The following is a 20,192-nucleotide window of genomic DNA, read 5'->3' on the forward strand; positions in this document are numbered from 1 at the left end:
CAGTCTGTCTTCCTCATTAGAACATAAGCTCCATGAGGACAAGGATATTTGTATGTTTTTCGCTCATTTATCTCCAGCATCACTCAGTAAACACTTTTTAAATGATAAAGATATTCTGTGCCATAAGAGTATCCCTCCCACCTTCACCGCAAGCTCAGTCTCACAGTGTAAATATGCTCAGGGCAGACTCCCTCCCCAGACCTGCAGCACAATTGTCCTAACCTGCCTGCCAGTTGTTGGCTGGGCAGGGCATGTGCCCCCATCCTTACCGATGGGAAAAAGTGCGATGTGCCAGGGAGCTTTCTGGAAAAGGTTTCCATCACTTTAGGAAAAAAAAAAGGATGGGAGAAAATGCCTCTTTCTTTCCAAGACTCTGTCACGCCTACACATGATGCTTGGCGCTGCATCAGCCATTTTGTAATTGCGAGGGGAATGTCAACGCACTGAAGATGAAGAAATGAAAGCAAGTTCTGAGCTTCAGTGGACACTTTCATCACTGAATTAACCAACCTCGAAATCACTTTTCTAAAATAAACTCTTAATTTTTAAAAGCTATTTTTAGTTGCTCCTTCTGTTTCTTGAAGCAGAAAACATCCTGATACCTACTTACACGTGTGCAAAAGACTTGCCTAAGAATGTTCATTTCACTTGTAAATATTTATAAAGCAAACTGCTGGTGTCTAAAAGTAATAAGTCAACAGAGGCCTCCTCTAGTAAAGTTACCAAATGCCCAGCAGTGTGCTGGTAAAGGTTTACCAATCAGCTAGGAGAAGGGAGAGACTATTTGTGGAGTGTGCCAATTTCCATGGTGTAAGTACTCCCATTGAGGTCAATTTCAATAATGGCCAAGTTTAACAACCAGTTCACTAAATTCCTGCCAAGATAACAATCAGCTCTCCTGAGCCAGTAAAACCAGCTCCAGCACACCACTGCTTACACGTAGACAAGGATGTAGATACTTACGCACTAGTAAGGAATAATTTCCTAGACATGCTTGAGAGGAAAAGGGCAATGAAACTATTTATAATGGGCTTTAATTATAGAATCAATTTTTTCATGTTCACACATATTTGCATAGACTATCTTTAGAAAACTATTCAAGAAACCTGAACAAGATTGTGTAACGAGTGGATAAGAAACCTCCTTTTATACTCTCTTGCAAGCTGCTTGAACTCTTTCTGACCATGAATTACCTTTTCATAAAAATTACAATTTTGAAAAATTAAACATCACTAAATGTTCATTTTTGCAAAATAAGTCTCCTTTTCTTGATTACATACTTTGCCCCTTTTTGATGCTTAAAACAATTCTCACTAGGTTTAATAACCCCCAACCAGAATTGGGTCAGCAAACCAAACAAACTGAAATTACAAAGATACATTTTGCATTTTTTTTCCCTAAATTAACCTAAGCAACAAAATTGCTGTGGTTCAACTTCAAGACAAATCAAAAAAAATTACACAAGTAATCATTTCATCTACAACTGCTTTTGTTAAAAAATAAATTGAGCCAAGTGTGTAAAGTACACTCACATATCCTTAAACCAGCCCCATATACATGAACTCACAGCAAGATCACTTTGCACCTCCTGGGTCTTCACACAGTGTCACATGGAAATCATCAGGATCTAATTAGTGACTTAGAGAAAGGAAGCAATAATAGAGTGCCACAAGCGGTCTACAAAACTTATAGGTCACTAAAGGTCACCCACAGCAAACAAGGCTCCGCTGCTCAGTTTGCTGTGTATCACACACCAGACTCCTTGGATTCAACAGGCAACTGTGCAACCACAATCAAGGAGCTCGTTTTCAGGCCTTACTAGAGACTGCCCTCTTGTCCAGTTTAACTTCTTTTCAATTTTTAGTGTCAGAAACACAAGGAGGGCTTCTGTGGTGGTGCAGTGGTTGAGAGTCCACCTGCCGATGCAGGGGACACGGGTTCATGCCCCGGTCCGGAAAGATCCCACGTGGTGCCGCGGAGCGGCTGGGCCCGTGAGCCATGGCCGCTGAGCCTGCGCGTCCGGAGCCTGTGCTCCGCAACGGGAGAGGCCACAACGGTGAGAGGCCCGCGTAGCACAAAAAACAAACAAACAAAAAAAAAAACCACAAGGAAATAAAATTCATGGTTAGATTGATGTTTTTTCCCCTGCTCTTCCACCTCCTGCTATGTCAGGAAGTAGCATTAAAGTTCCATCGTGTGGTTGCCCAACAGGACACAGGAAGACTGGACCTTACAACCTGATGACTAGTGACTACAATGCAGTGAGATGGAGCCGAGGTTTAGTTACACAGGGAACAGCACTGAAACAAGGTCAGGCTGCTAAATTATCAAGGACAACATTTACCAGGTTTTCCCCTATACAACACATATATGCACTATATGGGCACTCACACATTATAGCAGTTTTTTTCTTTACCATGACAAAAGGATTCAACACAGGAATGGAGAAGTTAGATGGGGGAGGGGACATCTATTCTATCTATTCTCCTTCCCACCCTCCTATGTCTAAAGAATTCTCCATTTTCCCCACCATCAACACAAACCTAAAACCATTCGGCAAACGTTAAGACAAGCACGAAATCAGAAGGGGCTAAGACCTGAGGGAGAAAAAATAAGAAGAAAAGAAGGAGCAAGTGAATGGCAACACAAATCCACAGTTATAAGCAAACTTCAGTGTTATCCCTTAAGACACAGACTCTCACAGGTATTTGATAACTACAATGCTTACAAAATACTAATGGATTTCTTAAAAATGTCTACAAGCTCTTAGAGTTTTTGAACCCAAAGCTGAACAAGGCAGTAAAAAAGAAAAAGTAGGGCTTCCCTGGTGGCGCAGTGATTGAGAGTCCACCTGCCAATGCAGGGGACACCGGTTCGTGCCCCGGTCCGGGAGGATCCCACATGCCGCGGAACGGCTGGGCCCGTGAGCCATGGCCACTGAGCCTGTGTGTCCAGAGCCTTGCTCCGCAACGGGAGAGGCCACAACAGCGAGAGGCCCCCGTACCGCAAAAAAAAAAAAAAAAAAAAAAAGAAAAAGTAAAGATTTAAAAATATTAACATGCATTACTCATATAATAATTTTTACATGACTGTACAATAACTTATGAAAATTCAAAAGAGGTTTAAAGTCATAACTTTCAACATGATCTAAAATGCAAACCACATAAGCGAAAACCAAGTATGAATGAATGTCTCTGGCCAAAAGTAAATGTGAAGCAATATGAAATCAAACCATTTCTTCTGAGATATTCTTCGTTCAGTGTTGCTGAAGAGCAAGACCATGCAATCAAAACACCAAACGTCAAAGAAATGATACATGCTGGGACACAAATAGTCTTCAAAAGGAAAAAATGGATAACAACAGCATTTATCATTACTAGAGTCTGGGACGAGAGACGTAAAATATGAAACAGCTGTAACATTTGGCAGGTATATTCAGGTAGATTAAAAGGCATCATTTATTGCTTGACTCAGCTCATAAGCTAATAAATTAGTGGTTAAGGCTCCATTTAAAAGCATTTTAGGCTTTCAATCTTGAGCAGGCAGATCCATCTGAGTATTAATTCTTACCACTGCAAAGGGAGTACCAGAGTTCTATAAAATCCACATTAAGACGAACATTAACCAAGGTGGTATTTTACATGGGTTAACTGTACTCTGTTAAATTCCAGGCTATTCTGAGAAATACCAGTCCATGTCTAATTGTGCACAGCACAGAATCACAAATACCAATAAGCACCAATTCTGGATAACAGGCTGGTAAGTGGGTGGCCACACTTACCGTTTTCCACATAGGGATGAAAAGGTAAGACGAGAGCAAGGATGACCCTGCCTCTAGTTGGCTCCAAGACACTTCTGATATCTTTTAACAAAGTCAGGGGCTGATCACAGCGGTCCAGCAAATTCAAGCAGCTGATGACATCATACTGGAACCCTGTATTCTGCCATTCATTTATACCAAGTACTCTGGAAAAATCAGAAAGATACAAACCCTCTTAAAGACATCTTTAAAAATACTTAGATGCCAGTAAAGACTTTAATTTTGTCTTCTAAATCAAAGTAAGTTCAAAAATCTTCATTTATAATTTATATTTGCAATAATAAAATGGCCATACGAAAGTAAACAACCATATTTCTTTAAATTTAGCAATTCTCCTATTTCCAAATCTCAAAACATGCAAAATTTCCTTTATAAGAACTAGTATGTTTAATAAATATGAAGATATAAGATGATAAAAATGGTTACGAGGGGCTTCCCTGGTGGCGCAGTGGTTGAGAGTCCGCCTGCCGATGCAGGGGACGCGGGTTCGTGCCCCGGTGCGAGAGGATCCCACATGCCGCGGAGCGGCTGGGCCCGTGAGCCATGGCCGCTGATCCTGCACGTCCGGAGTCTATGCTCCGCGACGGGAGAGGCCACAACAGTGAGAGGCCCGCGTACCGCAAAAAAAAAAAAAAAAAAAAAAAAAAAAAATGGTTACGAAACTGGGGCATCCAATTCTTGAACATCAGTTAATGAACAAAGAATCCTACTTTTACATTCACTGGAATGTAATCGTAGAAGACATCATATATTCATGTTTTCTATTCCTAGGGTCCCTCCTATTTTTAAGAATGGCTAGGAGTGGTATAAGATAATTTCCATTTATGTCTTTTGAGCACATCTCTATTCCCAGGAGAGAGATACTATTTCATATTCTAGAATCTTCATCTCTAAATAACTATATAGAAAAAGATAAAGCACAGGACATCCTATTAAAACAGTAAGCGAAGAACATAGTTAACACAGCACTCTCAGCCCTCAGTATCTCATGAACACAATCAGTCTCTCCCTCCCTCTCTCTCCTCCCTGTCTTCTCTCGCCCTAAGAACATTTCTAGTCCTTTACAATGTTTTACTCACAGAGAGGAGGAGACCCTATATCAAGAGGCTTTGTTAGCCACACCATTAAGGCAATTCTATAAATTACTCACTCCTGCTTGGTTATACCAATCAGAATGTGGTAGGTGAGGCATGTTATGATAGAGACAGGAGGAAAAGGAAACAGGAAAAAGGACCTTTGGTAAACAAGTCTTTGATCACGCTCAGCAGATAGAGATATCTTAGAAAATTCTAGAAGCATAATGAGGACTGTTTAGGAAAACTCAGTATAATGACATTTTAGAGCATTTTTGTATAGCAGAATAAAAAGAAACACTAACTGCTCAGGTGCATCTTCTTTTCAATCTAGATTTTTAAATTTTATTTATTTATTTTTTTTGTGCTACGCGGGCCTCTCACTGTTGTGGCCTCTCCCGTTGCGGAGCACAGGCTCTGGACGCGCAGGCTCAGCGGCCATGGCTCATGCGCCCAGCCACTCCGCGGCATGTGGGATCTTCCTTCCGGACCAGAGCACGAACCCGTGTCCCCTGCGTCGGCAGGCGGACTCTCAACCACTGCGCCACCAGGGAATCCCTCAATCTAGATGTTTTTAAAAACTAAAGCCTCCTCCAAAGCAAAACTGACAAACTTCAAGGAGCTAGTCAGATTTCTTTGTTGCTTGAAATTAGGGCATTAGAGCTCCAAAATCACTTTGTTGTATCGAAACTGTGACTGCAATGATGATTTTAGGAGCTGTATTTAGCTCATTTAAACTAGAGAGAAGACTCTACTTTCAGGATAAAAATGTCATCAATTCCCATTTTAAAAGCAGAAATGAACAATTAAAAAGAAAGACTATTTATATATTAATACCTTAGCCAAACAGCCAATTTAAATTCATAAACTTGCAAAAGACAAATTATATATTTGATTTAAAAAACCAAAAAAAAAAAAAATTAGGCCTGATCTAAAACGAAGCAGAACCCAACATCATCAGCATGTTTTAATCTAGAATAATACAGGCTTCCCTTGTGGTGCAGTGGTTAAGAATCCGCCTGCCAATGCAGGGGACATGGGTTCGAGCCCTGGTCCAGGAAGATCCCACATGCCGCAGAGCAGCTGGGCCCGTGCGTCACGGCTGCTGGGCCTGCGCTCTGGAGCCGGCGAGGCACAACTACTGAAGCCCAAGCATCTCGAGCCCGTGCTCCGCAACGGGAGAAACCACTGCAATGAGAGGCCAGCGCACCACAACGAGGAGGGGCCCCCGCTCACCACAACTGGAGAGGGGCTGCGCGCATCAGCGAAGACCCAATAAATAATAAATAAATGTATTTTAAAAAATATCTAGAATAATCTAACTAAATCCATCTCAGAATTATTTGAGGATAGGTAGTTTCCATGTTGGTAATTTTGAAAGACAGAAACACATGCTCATAACAGAAAATTATAGCCTTAATATCGGGACAGTTAAAACTATACCTATAGAGGTCCAACTTCATCTTTACTTCTGTTTTGTGATTTCTACTTATAAACTCAGTTCCACTGATGAAGACGTATTTATCAGCCCCACTCAAACTGCATATTAGCCCAGGAATCCTAACAAGTTGTTAGAATCTTCCTCTTCTTATGAGAAAAATGAAAGAAGTGACTTGTCCAAGGTCACACTGTAAATCTCTAGCAGAGTAGAAATTACAACTTGGAAACTCTCCTAGTATGTTATTCAGGTCAATGAACCTGCTCTCTCCATATAAGGTGAGAAAGAACCTAACAATCAGTCCTTGAATAAATGCTTCCAGGGTGGTGGGTTGAGAGTGAATGGCCATCCCTTCAGTCTCCAGTATCTTTTTGTTAAAAAAGAAAAGAGGATATGAACACGAGAAATAGAATTAACCACAATATTTTCTTTTCCTTTCAAGAAAGATCCCTATAGATCAAGATAACCTATAGATAATGGATTAAAGTCAAGTATCTTTCAAATTTACATTAAAGATCTTTGTTCTCTGGTGTCAAAAATGTATACGCAACTCCTTCTGAACTACCCACACGTGAACTGCCCGTGCGGACTTAATTCCAAACCCGTCCACGTTGCCAGTCCGCATCTTGCCACACACTTGTTTCCTCCACTATCTACAAACCACCATTCAGATCATGTCAACAAATTTTCACGTTAACTTTTGGTAAAGCAGACTAAGGAAGGTAACCATGCTGCCAAAATTTTCTTCCTGCCAAACAACAGTTTTTATTTATTGTCATTTGAATTGTGGAACTGTTCATTAGTACACACAATCAAAAAGTAATTGTATAATTCCTTCCTAAATGTCTATGGCTCTTCCAAAACAGCATTTCTAACCCTAGAAGAAAGGCGTCCGTTCAGGGCGTTATTATTTTCAAGAAAGTGAGTTAAGTAATAGTTTACCTTCAGGGGGATTTAAAATACATTTTCCTTAGAGAAGTAACAAAGCAATCAGTATTTTGATAAATCCTAAATAAAAAAAAAATACCAGCAATGTAGAGAAAATTTATTGTTTTGTTTTAAAAATCAAAGCCACATCCTTAAATTTTACAATCAGGTTTTCTGGCATAAACAATAATATCCTGGCAAAACAGAGGGAAAGCCTGGCCATTTTCTGTTTTATGGGTTTATTTCAAAAATGACATCCAGAACCTTTACTAAAAAGCCAGTTTTTCATGAGCCCAGATATTGAAGAGAAACAAAAAACAGCTACCTCCCAAAAAGAAGCCAAAAAAAAAAAACATGGAAGCTAAAAGTCTGCCCTGCCATCATGGATTAGGCGAACCCTAAACTTAGTAAGATACTGCTTGCCCATTAAAATGTCAAACTGTACCAAAAGTTGCCACTTTTGTGAATACGTTTCTATTTCATACTAATAATATTATGAAGAGAGTGTCAACCAGTATAACTTCCCTATCGAACTGCAAACAGATTTTGGCATATGAAATATTTATTAGGGAAAGAAAAATAAGTTGTTTTGTTTTGTTTTGGCCGCTCCACGCAGCTTGCAGAATCTTAGTTCCCCGACCAGGGACTGAACCTGGGCCACAGCAGTGAAAGTGCCGAGTCCTAAGCACTGGACTGCCAGGGAATTCCCAATAACTAAGTATTTTTTATGTGGTGTACAAGTTTATCAGGTAACATAACATGTAAACTCTACATATACTGAATCACTAATTCAAACATCTGAAGTCTCACTGAAAATTCCTTTTGGGCACTTAGTCTCAGAAGGGTTTGAATGTCAGGCAAACAAGCACGGCCATGGCCCGGGGTAGGTGGGCCTCCTTCCATATAAATCCCTTTAAATACTCATTTACAGTAATCTTCCCTTCCCCTCCTTCCTACTTGGTCTTCTCTTCCCCAGGCTAAACATGTCCATGTTTTGCCCAAATTTAAATCTAATCCTGCTCCAAGAGCTATGCTAATGCTCTGTCTCTAGGGTTAGTCTGTTCCTAAGATAGTCTCCTACTTAGGAACTTAGCTGGGTAAGAAAGTGAGGGAGTACATAATTCTCTCCTTTCTTTCTAAGCCTAAGCCCAGCTTCAAATATATCAGAGAAGGAAGCAGGCTCTACCTCCACCTCCCCCATTCCATACTCAGCACCGTCTTCCCCCATTCAATAGAATCCATACTGAATTAAGAATAACCTTCCTCCTAAGTCTCTCAAGCAGCAGATGGTCTAAAAACCAAGATTTGACACTTCACATCCATTTGGATGGATATTATCAAAAAAACAGAAAACAACAAGTATTGGTGAAGTTGTAGAGAAAATGGAACACTTGTGCATTGCAATGGGACGTAAAATGGTGCAGCTGCTGTGGAAAAGGTATGGCAATGCATCAAAAAATTAAACACAGACTTACCATTTGATCCAGCAATTCCACTTCCGGGTATATACCCAAAAGAAGGGAAAGCCGTGACTCAAACAGATATCTGTACACCCATGTTCACAGCAGCATTATTCACAATAGCTAAAAGGTAGAAGCAACCCAAGTGTCCATCGACAAATGAATGGATAAACAAAATGTGGCATATACATACAATGGAATATTATTCAGCCTTAAAAAGAAAGGAGATTTTGACATATGCTACCACATGGATGAACCTTAAAGACATTATGCTAAATGAAATAAGCCCATCACAAAAGGACAAATATTGTACAATTCCTCTTATTCGAGGTTCCTAGAATAGTCAAATTCACAAAGACAGCAAGTGGAATGGTGGCTGCCAGGAGCCAGGGGGACAGAGGACTGGGGAATCAGTGTTTAATGGGTACCAAAGTTTTAGTTGGGAAAGATAAAAAGGTTCTGGAGATGAATGGTGATGGTGGTTACACCACAGTGCAAATATACTTAATACTACTGAACTGTACACTTAAAAACGGTTAAAGTGGTAAATTTTATGTTACATATTTTTACCACAATTTTTAAAAAGCTTTTTTTAATTAAAAAAATAAACAAAAAACAAGATTTGAGAATGCCAGATTCAAATTAGGGAACAAGTCCCTACGTATGATCTCTCTTCTCCAAGCTGTCTCTCACCCACCCTTTTCCTTCCTACAGCGCCAAAACCTCTAGTTCAGAAGAACACTGCCAAGGAAAGATGATTTCTCTCTCAATTTCCACTTACTTGTACAGTTGACCCTTGAACAATGCAGGTTTGAACTGCCTGGGTCCACTTATACACTGCCCATATTTTTCAAAGGTAAACACTACAATACTACACAGTCCATGGTTGGTTAAATCTGCAGATGTGCAGGAACTGCAGATACGGAGGGCTGACTATAATTATACGTGAATTAACCCCTGCATTGTTCAAGAGTCAACTGTAATATGGAAAGATTTTTTTTTTAATTCCTCATCATGGAAATTGTTTCTGATTTATATTCTTTAAATAATATAATCTCAAGAAGCAATACATCTAAAACCAAGAAATATACTCTAAACCACGTCTAAAAATTGTACCTGTATTTCTTCTTCTGAAGCTGCCATATCATAGTTTCAGACAGCTCAGTGGCGTAAATTTCTTCAAAATGAGGGCTCATGATTTTTGTGACTTCTCCATCTCCAGCACCTAAATCAAGAAGTCTGTGCGTTTTCCAGTCTGGATTAATTTTAAGCAGTCTCTGAAACTGATCTGGTGAAAAGACAAACATTGAGCCTCTTCCTAGCAACCTGGAAAAGAAAAGAGGACAAAAATGGATGACTCTATACAAGCTAAGCACTTCCACCCAACATCCACACAAAGTAGTGACTCAACACCAACAGCCTTCTGAACTTACACAATGTTTATTTTATACGATTATACGATGAAAATATATATCTTCTATATGATTTATGATTAAAAAGCAAAGTTAATAAAATAAGAAAACACCTCTAGATATCATCGTCTGCCTTTGAGGCTGCAAACAATACACCAAAAAGAGTGGGGAAAGGAGAGGAATAAAAGGTGGGAAGGGAAGAAAAAATATATAAGAAATTAAAAGATGAATGTGGGGCTTCCCTGGTGGCGCAGTGGTTGAGAGTCCGCCTGACGATGCAGCGGACACGGGTTCGTGCCCCGGTCCGGGAAGATCCCACATGCCGCGGAGCGGCTGGGCCCGTGAGCCATGGCCGCTGAGCCTGCACGTCCAGAGCCTGTGCTCCGCGACCGGAGAGGCCACAACTGTGAGAGGCCCGTGTACCGCAAAGAAAAAAAAAAAAAAGATGAATGTGAAGAATTTAAGTCAAAATAGGAAGGAAAGATGGAAGGAGTAATAGAAAACATGTATATCGGTTTAAAAAAATGACAGGCCAACAGGATCAGACCACAACACTAGCCAATAACACTAAGCAGAAAAAGAAAATAGGGGAAAAAAGCCATTTAGAATATGAAACTGAACAATGAGTATAAAAAGTAGCTCTAGGTATTAGATTTTTAAGAGACACTAGAGAAAAGAGGAAGAGTGGTCCTTGTGATATCAGTTAATCTGCATTTAAAAAGTAGATTCATACTTGTGTCAGTTTGTATGTTATACAATTGGCTGGGTCCTATTATTTCGAAAAATCCTAAAAAACATCTAAAGCATAGTAATGCCTTTGAAAAAAGAGGAGTTAAAATGGAGATCAGAGAGAGCTCTCCTAAAAGCAGCTACAGATCAAACCAAGTCCTGAGGAAGCATCATCTTGAGAAATAAAATGCACTCCCTATTTAGAACTTGCTTTCTAGCTCTCAAATCCCAGTCTGTCTAGGGCAGGGATTCTCAAACTTCCTTTAAGCAGCAGAACCGTTTCTTTAAATGAAGCAGACGTTACTCATCGACAATGTAAAATGTAACAGGAGAACTGCTGCTGAAATGAGGTTGAGAGCCTCAGCGCTGCTGCCAGCCCACTCCTGGGCCTTTCTCTGCAGCCTGAAGCAGCTCCTGAGGCGCTTCCTCTTCAGACCCTGGAAAAGCCTGAAAACCACTGGTCTAGGAAATGGCAGGGAAATCTGTGCCATGCTGCTGCTTTCTGGAAATAATCCTAAGGTGCAATATGTTTGTTACACAGTGACTGGAAGGACGTGTGCACCTGGGTGTTCCTGGTAAGACCAGTTTCAGGAAAAAATTAAAATATGGAGCTCATATAACAAGCTCCTCCTCCCCTTTCCCTTAGAAGAGGTCAACCAAATCTAACAATATATTTGCAGGAAATCTTCTGCCCTACAGAAATGCTAAAAAATGCGGTGGGGGGGACCCTCAGAGACTTTCACCCAATACAACTAGCTCCCAGAGAAAACATCTCCTAAAAGACAAGTTGTTTTTAATCCTCAATTGTTCCTATCTTCTAGTGGGAAAACAGGCTGGAAAAGAAAACTGAGAAAAGGAGCTGAACTTCCTGAAAGAGCTACACAAAATTTCACATGGGAGCCAGAGTCAGAACAAGAGCTAAGAGAGGTCACAGGCGTGGGGGTACATGTTTCAAATGCTGGTGCTAACTTGCCATAGGACCAAAGGTAAGTTGCAAAACAGTTCCATGGCTTAAACGTTCCCAATTGTAAACTAACATGCTTCCCTAGCCATCTCTTTGGAGTCTAAGGACCCTTGACCTGATAATCATAAAATTCTAGAGCTAGAGGTCATCTGAGGTCAGAGCTCAGGTTGAAAGGCACCAGAGAGAGAAGCATTGTCCTATTTCCAAAGATCATGAGTAACAGAGGCTACACAAAAAGATTTAAACTGCCAAAAGAAAAAAAAATTCTAAATTCATCAAGCCCAGATGAATTTTGGTCTCTAGGGGCCCTGGGAGTAGGTGGGAAGAGTTTTGGGTGGTCACAATTACTTGAGGGTGCTACTGTCACTTAGAAGGCAAGGTCAGAAAAGTCAGACTTCCTGCAATGTGTGGGACAGTCCCACACAATGAAGAATTATCCCACTTAAAATACCAAGACACTGACTTTTGCTCAGTACAAGGTTTCCAGCAAACACATACCACGGAGAGGTATGGCTCTCTAATTTGTCTTTAACTCCCAAAGTTAGTGATGTCGATGTATTTTTTTGGTGTGTGTGTGTGTGTGTAAAAAAACATCCTACGTTCTCTAAGTTCTCTCTAGATTTAGAGTCTACAGAGGAGATAAACCTCCTTACAAATATCTTCCTTATAAAATAAACTCTGAAAACAGCTATCAAGTCTCTCCTTACTTGGTCTTCCCCTTCCCAGTAAAGGACTTCGATAAGTACCTTATCTTTTTAATTCAAGAAGGTTACCATAGGGACTTCCCCGGTGGTCCAGTGGTAAAGAATCTGCCTTCCAATGCAGGGGACACGGCTCGATCCCTGGTCGGGGAACTAAGATCCCACATGCCGCGGGGCAACTAAGCCCACGAGCCACAACTACTGAGCTCGCACACCTTAATGCGAGAGCCTGGGTGCCACAAACTACAGTGCCCACGGCCTCTGGAGCCCACGTGCCACGACCAGAGAGAGAAAACCCGCACGCCACAACTAGAGAGAAGCCCGCAAGCCTCAACAAAGAGCCCACGCACCGCATGGAAAAGATCTCGCATTCCGCAACAAAGATCCCGCACGCCGCAACTAAGACCCAACGCAGCCCAAAAAACCCACAAAATAAATAAAATAAATAAATATTCTTTCAAAAAAGGTTACCATAGTAATTATTTCTATAAGAGACAGCCACTTGTGGTAATAAGCTTCCATTGCCATAGACGGAAATTCCCAATGGGCTCAAAGTTAAGCTTCCAGCTGAGAATAGGACACAGGGCAAGAGATGTTTTTGTTTTGTTGGGGGAGAGGGGTGCCAAGGGGGGATGAAGGGGTGGGGATGAGGGTTATTTAAAAAAGAAAAGCAGAAGAGCTGTGGATAAGATAAGCCAAAACGGATTTATTAATCTTATTGCCCCTTTGACCGAACTGTGAAATCCCAGAGCAGAGAATTTTAACCAGGGGCGAACAGGGTAGAGGTAGGGGGAAGCGGTTTAGAGTTTGAAATCTCCCTAAATTATATGCAAAATGCTGAATGTAAGGACTATTTGAAGAGAGAATTTCTACTTTATATCACTTTCAAAGAGGTACAGGGCCCCCAAAAGGTTAAAAATCACTGCTGCGGTGACTTGTCTGCTTTCCCAGCGAAAAAATAAATGGTACAGAACAGAAATTCAATGCCGTGAATTTTAGAAACAAAATGTCAGACCAAGTTGTTTAAACTCAACTACCAATACAAAAATAACAACTGTTTGCTAAAGCAAATTTAAGGCAATTTCATATAAACAATGAAGAAATCTTGAGAAACGGCTCATGGTTCCTGAAAACATATGTAAGGACCAGATGATAGACTGGGGATCCAGACATTCAGTAGAAGCTGGCTCCAAACCTCAAGGGAAGAAAAAGTGGGCCCAGCCAGTGGCTTCAAGTGGTCCAACAGGCTTTTCAAGCACTGAGCCCTGCTGCTTTTCTCTTTGGAGTTCTGGATTCTTAGGCTTTGCGGTGTCTGAAAATTTGGCCAAGAAAGGATAAAAATATTCCTAAAGCTTCTTCCATAGACTTATATGAGAGACCCACTCTAGGGATAGAGAATTCCACAATGTTTACAAAATTCTGGTGAGTCTAAACATTATGTAAGAATAGATGGAGGGACTTCCCTGGTGGCACAATGGTTAAGACTCCACACTCCCAATGCAGGGGGCCTGGGTTTGATCCCTGGTCAGGGAACTAGATCCCACATGCATGCCGCAACTAGGAGCCCACATGCTACAACTAAGAAGCCCACGTGCCACAACTAAGGAGCCCGCCTGCTGCAACTAAGACCCAGCACAACGAAATAAATAAATAAATATTTTTAAAAAGAAAGAAAGAAAGAACAGATGGAGAACCCTTCACTCGAACAAGCCACCATCCACTGCTGGGCTGAATTAGATCCTTCCCAAAAAAACTTGCTCCTGGGAAGTGTGCTTAAGGCAAAGATCTTACTTTTCAGCCTATGTTAAGATGGTTCCAACCATCTTGCTCCTCTCTAATAGATCAGCATAGGCATCACCTGGAACACGTTAAAAATGCAAAATCTCTGGTCCCACCCCAGACCTACTGACTCAGAATCTGCCTTTTAACCAGATACCCAGGTGATTCCTGTGCACATCAAAGTGGGAAGCACTGTGACTCCCATCACAGAAATACAGACCAATGAGGCTGTTTATCAAGATCAAGTTATAGTGAATTTTAAAAGCATAATTGCAGAGGCTGAGACACTGGGCCAAGGATTCTGACTAGAAGTGTTGTAGCTGTAGAGGTGGTCAACATCTCAACAAGGTAACTTTTCGTTTTCCTTTTCTTTTTTTAGACCTAAGGATAAAGAAAAAAGTATCCAAGATTCACTTACCCATTGATAGATGTTCTAGACATAAACAGGCTAAAAACAGATGACACAAAAGAGTGATATAATTGGATAAACAGCCAGCCCGATTTCTCAATGCTGTTGTTTAAGAAGATCTGTGTTCCTTGGTCAAGGTAACTCTGAACAAAGACAGCCTGGAGTGATTCACATAATTTCTCTCTGTTGCACGCATACCACTAAAAAGAAAGAAGAAAAAAAATGAAAACATACAACTGAAGCGTCATCTAAGAAGTCCAAAAACAAAAAATAGAAGACGAAATTAAATCTAAGATTTCCAAATGTTATAATCTCATGGCACTTTAAGAATAATCATCATCTCTTATATGACCTATAAGGTATAAAGTATTTCCTCATACATAATTCCTGGTTTAATTCTCATTACCTTCAGGGTACGCAGAGAAGAGTGGGGGAAGGGTGAAGAGGCTTCCGAGTCATGCAGCTCAGTAAGTGACAGAGCCAGGCCACCGTCCAAGTGCTCTGACTCCTGGCCCAAAACTCTGTCACCATATCCCCCTGAACCCCAAGATTAGGAAAACTGTTGGCCTCTCCTTCACTGGGGTTCAACATAAGGCAATAACTACCAACATTAACCTTGTTTTTAGATAAGAAAACAGTCACTCAATGCAATGATTTAACTCGAAACCACCAGACAAATCAAGTAAGCGGAGGAGGAACAGCAGAATTTAATATTCCAGTGACCAGATTAAGCTGCGCTTCTTCTTGTGGGCTAAATAGGGACCTTTAGGAACACTGAGGTGCGCTTTACCAGGTCATATAACATTCTACTAGACAGGAGCCAAGTATGTTTGAGAAAGATTAAGAAGTTACTTAAGGTCACATGCAACCAATGAGAAGACAAAGTAATAACATGCTAAGAACCAGATTTCTAGGAATAGGCTCTAACCAGAACACACTTTTAGAACAAAATTCAAGAACCTCAACTGTGGATGAAATGTAATCTTCCGTGATAAATGTGTCCCGTTTTCATCTAGCGTTAGTATACCAGAGAAGGGGGTAAGCAGCCTGCAGGGCGCCGCAGCTCTAGAGTGAGCTCATCATCAAGTCCTGGCTCAGCCATTCCCGTGTATGAGCTCACACAAGTCACTTAATCTCTGAGCCTCTGTAAATTCATCTGTAGACTAGAGATGTCACTGGTTTCTATCTATCCTGGTAGGTTACTTAGAGGATTAAGCAAGTTAATGCAGGCCAATCCTCAATATAGGACCAGACACATGAGACTACTGTAATAATAATAGCCGTGAGATAAAGTCCTCTGACATGGCCTGATAAATAAACGTAAGTCCATTAAGTACCATGATGAAACTGCAGAGTAGACCAGTTACTATTAATCTGTTATCCACTAAGAAACAATCAATTTCTCCCAATGAGTAGGCAAAAGTAACCTGCTTCCCCCTGACAAACACGACCATTCATCAGCAGTAGGTGTCCTGTAACTGCTTGCACAATTGATGGACCAATTTTACAGTCATTCTAAGCTTGCTAAATATTGAATGAAATTTTGGGTAATATTCCCGACACTAACATTGAAAGGAACCAGTTATAAACCAATACAAAGAAGCAGACAGGCACATTAAGATTTCAAAGATTAACTAATCTTTTTACGAACTCTGTGCCCTGACTTGATAAACCAAATCTTTCCAATTGTTGACTGATTTGTGTTAATTTACCATTCAACACTTTTACCAAAACTGCTTCAGCTTGATACTATTTTTATTTTTCCCACTCTACATGATAAGCTTTGAAGCTTCTTACATTCACTGCCTACACTTTTTTCCTTGGTCTGAAAACGTTCATGCTTAATCATTAACTAATTCTTAACACTCATTGTGCCTGAAGTTATGCCCCAGTGCAGGTCATAAACCATTTTTTATTATATGCCTGACCTCCTGGTTCACATTCTGAACTCTGTAATACTGAGGCCATTCTAACTTTTATTTTCTCTTAATTCTCTGAAATGACTAATCAAGATGAAAGCCATCACCTTGGTAATAGGCAATCAGGTACATTCTATTAACGTGGACAAGAAGTCATTCAAGTGGAACAGAGGAGCTAAGAATTCTTTGGCATCCACTTGTAAATGGACAACCAGAACAATAACAGACTCTGACTTCCAGAACTAAGCAAGAATTGGCACCATTAACTGCAAATAATGCTTTCAAGTGCTCCCCAAAACTCAAGTTTTTAACAGCATTTCTCTCAATTCATCAACATTAACACATGTGGTTGAACCTTTACTGCCATACAAATCTTTCAGAAAAGAAAATGCTTACTGAAAAGACTGTACTACAGAATAAAAAGGAGTAATGCCCTTCTCTTTAAAGATGAAGGTTGAATTCCATGTTCCTCCTGACCACCTGTATGATACTAATGTCAATTCCATAGCAGCATTATTCATAACTACCAAAAAGTGGAAACAACCCCAATGTCCATCAACTGACGAATGGATAACCAACATGTGATTGATCCATACAACGGAATATTATTTCAGCCATAAAAAGGAATGAGGTACTGATTCACGAGACAACATGAACTATGAATATTATGCTAAGTGAAATAAGTCAGTCACAAAAGGCCACAAATTACATGATTTCCTTTACATGATTTGTCCAGAATAGGCAGGTCCAGAGACAGAAAGTAGAAAGTAGATCACGGTTACCAAAGGTCTGGGGAGAGGAGGCAATGGGGAGTGTCTGCTAATGAATATGGGGTTTCTGTATCAAGTGATGAAAATGTTCTAAAATTAGAAAGTGAGGATGGTTGTACACCTTTGTGACTATACTAATAAGCACTGAATTGTACACTTAGAAAACTTAAGTGGTCAAGCATATCTCTTTAAAAATGCAAATTTCAAATGCAAATCTAATCATGTCAATACCCTGCTTCAGAGAAGTCTTAATATCCAAAATACTTAATATGGCTTACAAGCCCCTACAGGATTGTCCATTCTGTGTCCACAGCCTCACCTCACGACACTCCCTACCAATCCATAACACCCAGCCACTCACTATGTCACAACACTGTACCCTTCTTTCTTTTCCTGGAAGGCTCCTTTCCCAAGGCTGTTTCGCATGGTATTCGCTGTCTCCTACATTTCCCACCACCCCAACTGACCTAAGCCTAAATATTTCTTCAAGGAAGTTTCCCTTGAACTTCCAGACTAGGATGGATCCCCTGTTCTAATACTCTCTCACATCTCCCAAGTCTCCTCAGTAACATTTATAACCACTGAACTGAACACCTGTACATAATTGCATGTCCGGTGTCTATCTTCCCAGTAGACAGAAAGCGCCATAAAAGGTCAGGGACAATGACTGACTTCAGTGACTGGCACAGATACGGATGAACAATAAATGTTCATCTGTTTAACAATTATTGTTAAAAATCACAGGCAGTCTAACAGATAAAATTTAGAGTTTCTAGTAAAATCCTGGAGAGAACACAAGGATAACCATGGAGACAGGTGTCACTGGGTTTCATCAATTTCTAAAACTTCAAGGTTTTTGCAAGGCCTTGCTTAAACCCAATTCTGTAAATAGTAGTTAAGCTACCCACCCACCACAAAACTGCATTAGCAGAGCAAGCAATGAAGGAACACACCGAGTGCCTACCTTGTACCAGGCACCTGGCAGAGCACATTTCATTTCCCACCTTATAGCTCCTGAATGAATAGGAAGCCTGGGGTTTCTGAGCACTCCCAGCTGATTCAAGCTCCTGTTCTAGGTGCATGTGGTTTTTTTATGAGTTTCTTTCAAAGAAGCTTCTCTTTGCTTCAGGCTACCCAGTGTATCTGTCTGAGAAAGCAGAACTATTCTGGCCAGTTAGACTGACTAAATGTGTCTAAAGATAATCCGATCTAGATAGCAACTAAATTACACTAGGCCAGGGTTTCTCAACCTCAGCACTATTGACATTTGGAGCTGGACAATCCTTGTTATGGGGGCTGTCCTGTGCACTGCAGGATGTTTAGCAGCATCCTTAGCCAGTACCCAGCAGATGCCAGTAGCACCCTCCAGTTATGACAACCCAAAATGTCCCAGACATTGCCAAGTGTCCCTGAAGGTACAAAATCACCACTGCTTAAGAACCCCTAAATGGGCTTACCCAGAAAATTTCATTAGCATTTCCTAACCATCCCAGCTCAAAAGTGGTCTAGGGAAAATTAAAGATGGACTCACTGGCCTCCAGGAACTTACATTCCAGAGGAGGGAAAAAAATCAGAAACCCAGAGAAACAAGTAATGTCATCGTGATCTTGGCCAGGACCTTCAGGCCTTAAATACGTAGTCACCTTGCCCTTAAGATGTTGACAGAAAGTCAGTGCAGGAGCCCATGCAACCATGTGGCAGTCCCCCTGGAGTTACCTCTCTCCAGACAACCCAGCTTAAATGAAAAGCTTTAATGAGCTCTCACTAAGTGGCCTGTCTGTAGGCTTCTGCACATGTTCAAGCAGGTGAGTTCTTTGAACGTGTGCTCCTCAAAGACTACAGAGACAAATGTGCACAGGCAAGAACAAAGTATCATGCCTGTTAAAGGTTCACACTGGAAGGACCGTGTGCCAGCCCTACTGTAGGGCTGTACTCCTCAGCTGGAGACCACAGGGTCTGAAAAAGCATCTTGTGAGCTAGCATCTCCCTTTAAAGTTTGCTTGAGTTTTGTTCAATGGAAATAAGTAAGGAAATCTTTGAAATAACAAAGTCTAATCAAGCCAGAGTTATGCCATGCAGTCATCTGCTGATGCCAAGTGTGAAATAGGATGTGATAACTAAACATAACATCTTCTAAAAGAGGTTACAGTAAATAGCAATGTTCTCCCTACTAGCAACAAGACTGTAGAGATACTAATAATTAGCCAAACAATAAATGGCCAAATCAGGTAGACATGACAGGGTACCAGCTAGTCAACATAATGAAGTGTTAAGTCATGTCTTAAAGATTTCATTAAGGCCATGGAAATCTCCTCATCTTTATATAACCTTGTTTGATGAATCGTTCCTTTAAAGTAGAAATGCAATTTCCCTATAAAATTATATCTGCTTATCAGACTGAGGGATACAGTTAAAAGTTTTTCTGAAATTATTTTTTTGAGTTCCTCAACTAGTCAAACACGTGGCATATGATATAACAGTCTTTTCTTCCAAAATACAAAGGACTTGCGCACATTAGTAAAATTAGAATTAGAAAGTTATTTTAAAAAACCAACTTCCTGATTTTAATAAAAAATAAATATTTGGTATTTATCCCCAGTTCCCAGCACAGAGCTCCTAAAAACCTTCGAGAAACTCAGGAGTGATAAAACACCTTTTGTATGCTCACGAGATGACCGGGAGGGCAGGGTGGAACTTTCAGCCCCACCACTAACATCCAGGGAGGGGAGAGAAGCTAGAGATGGAGTTCAATCACCAAAGGCCGAAGACTTCATCAGTCATGCCTTGGTAA

At 40.7% G+C, this 20,192-nt stretch overlaps 1 protein-coding gene across 1 annotated transcript in view; it reads right to left on the reverse strand.

The window, feature by feature from the left end:
- Positions 1 to 20,192, reverse strand: part of METTL9 (methyltransferase 9, His-X-His N1(pi)-histidine) — a 45,167-nt gene that overhangs the window by 18,805 nt on the left and 6,170 nt on the right. Inside the window, exons 2-4 of the mRNA XM_019922010.3 lie at positions 14,722 to 14,912; positions 9,835 to 10,044; positions 3,782 to 3,966 (exon numbers count right to left, since the gene is read on the reverse strand). Of these exons, the coding sequence (XP_019777569.1) occupies positions 3,782 to 3,966; positions 9,835 to 10,044; positions 14,722 to 14,912 (586 nt within the window). The remainder of the gene's footprint in view (positions 1 to 3,781; positions 3,967 to 9,834; positions 10,045 to 14,721; positions 14,913 to 20,192) is intronic.

Source organism: Tursiops truncatus, chromosome 15, assembly GCF_011762595.2.
Source record: "Tursiops truncatus isolate mTurTru1 chromosome 15, mTurTru1.mat.Y, whole genome shotgun sequence".
In the NCBI taxonomy this organism is placed as follows: Eukaryota; Metazoa; Chordata; class Mammalia; order Artiodactyla; family Delphinidae; genus Tursiops; species Tursiops truncatus.